The 733-nt window shown below is 58.5% G+C and overlaps 1 protein-coding gene across 1 annotated transcript in view; it reads left to right on the top strand.

Moving 5' to 3' along the window:
* DBF4B (DBF4B-CDC7 kinase regulatory subunit) overlaps positions 1-733 on the top strand; it is a 27,961-nt gene that overhangs the window by 415 nt on the left and 26,813 nt on the right. The window contains 1 exon segment of the mRNA XM_007472050.1: positions 76-267. Coding sequence (XP_007472112.1) covers positions 76-267 — 192 coding nt within the window.

A 733-nucleotide genomic window follows, 5' to 3' on the forward strand; every position in this document is an offset into this window, starting at 1 on the left:
GGGGAGGTTTGCTGAGTTAATATTGTCCTCCCAGGGCCCCCGTAGGGCAGTCTCGCAGCTCTTACGTAATTTTAGAGGCGGAGACGACAGGAAATTTAAACCGAAGCCGCGGCCCAGGGCACCTAGAGAATGATGTTATAGTTGCAGAGGAGCCGCCGGTGCACGGGAGGCTGAAAGCTCATGGAACCCGCGAATGTGATACGGCGGCCTTAGAGGAGTACGGAGGCCGAGAAAGAGCCGAGAATTTGAGGAGGGAGCCGGGAAAGGGTACGGATGCCGGGAAGGGGAAGCAGGGGTGAGAAGCAAGGCGGAAAGGGTCCTGAGAGTTAAAGAAGGGTGCGGGGTTGGGAAGTGGGCACAGGAATTGGGGAGCAGATAGGTCCGGGAGCTGGGGAGAGTAGAGGGACCGGGAAGGGGCCACAGGAATAGAAGGGATAGAGGTCTAAAGGGGGCAGAGGGACTGAGGGGACAAGAGCCTGGAGGGAGGCACGGGAATTGAAATGTAAGGCAAGGGGTGGCCAAGAGGCCACGGGAGTTGAGGGAGCAGAGTGTGAAAGGGGACAGAGGGACTGAGGGATAAGAACCTAGAAGGAGGCGCGGGAGTGGAGAGGGGACATGGGTTGGGATGGAGTTGAGTCTTGGGGTTCCTGGGACCCTCGATGGGAATTGTGCGGGGTTTGGGAGGCAGGAGGAGGGGATGATGGAAGGTCGAAGGCTAGTGAAGGTGGTTCAG

The sequence above is a fragment of the Lipotes vexillifer genome, unplaced genomic scaffold, assembly GCF_000442215.2.
Source record: "Lipotes vexillifer unplaced genomic scaffold, Lipotes_vexillifer_v1.1 scaffold1639, whole genome shotgun sequence".
Taxonomy (NCBI): Eukaryota; Metazoa; Chordata; class Mammalia; order Artiodactyla; family Lipotidae; genus Lipotes; species Lipotes vexillifer.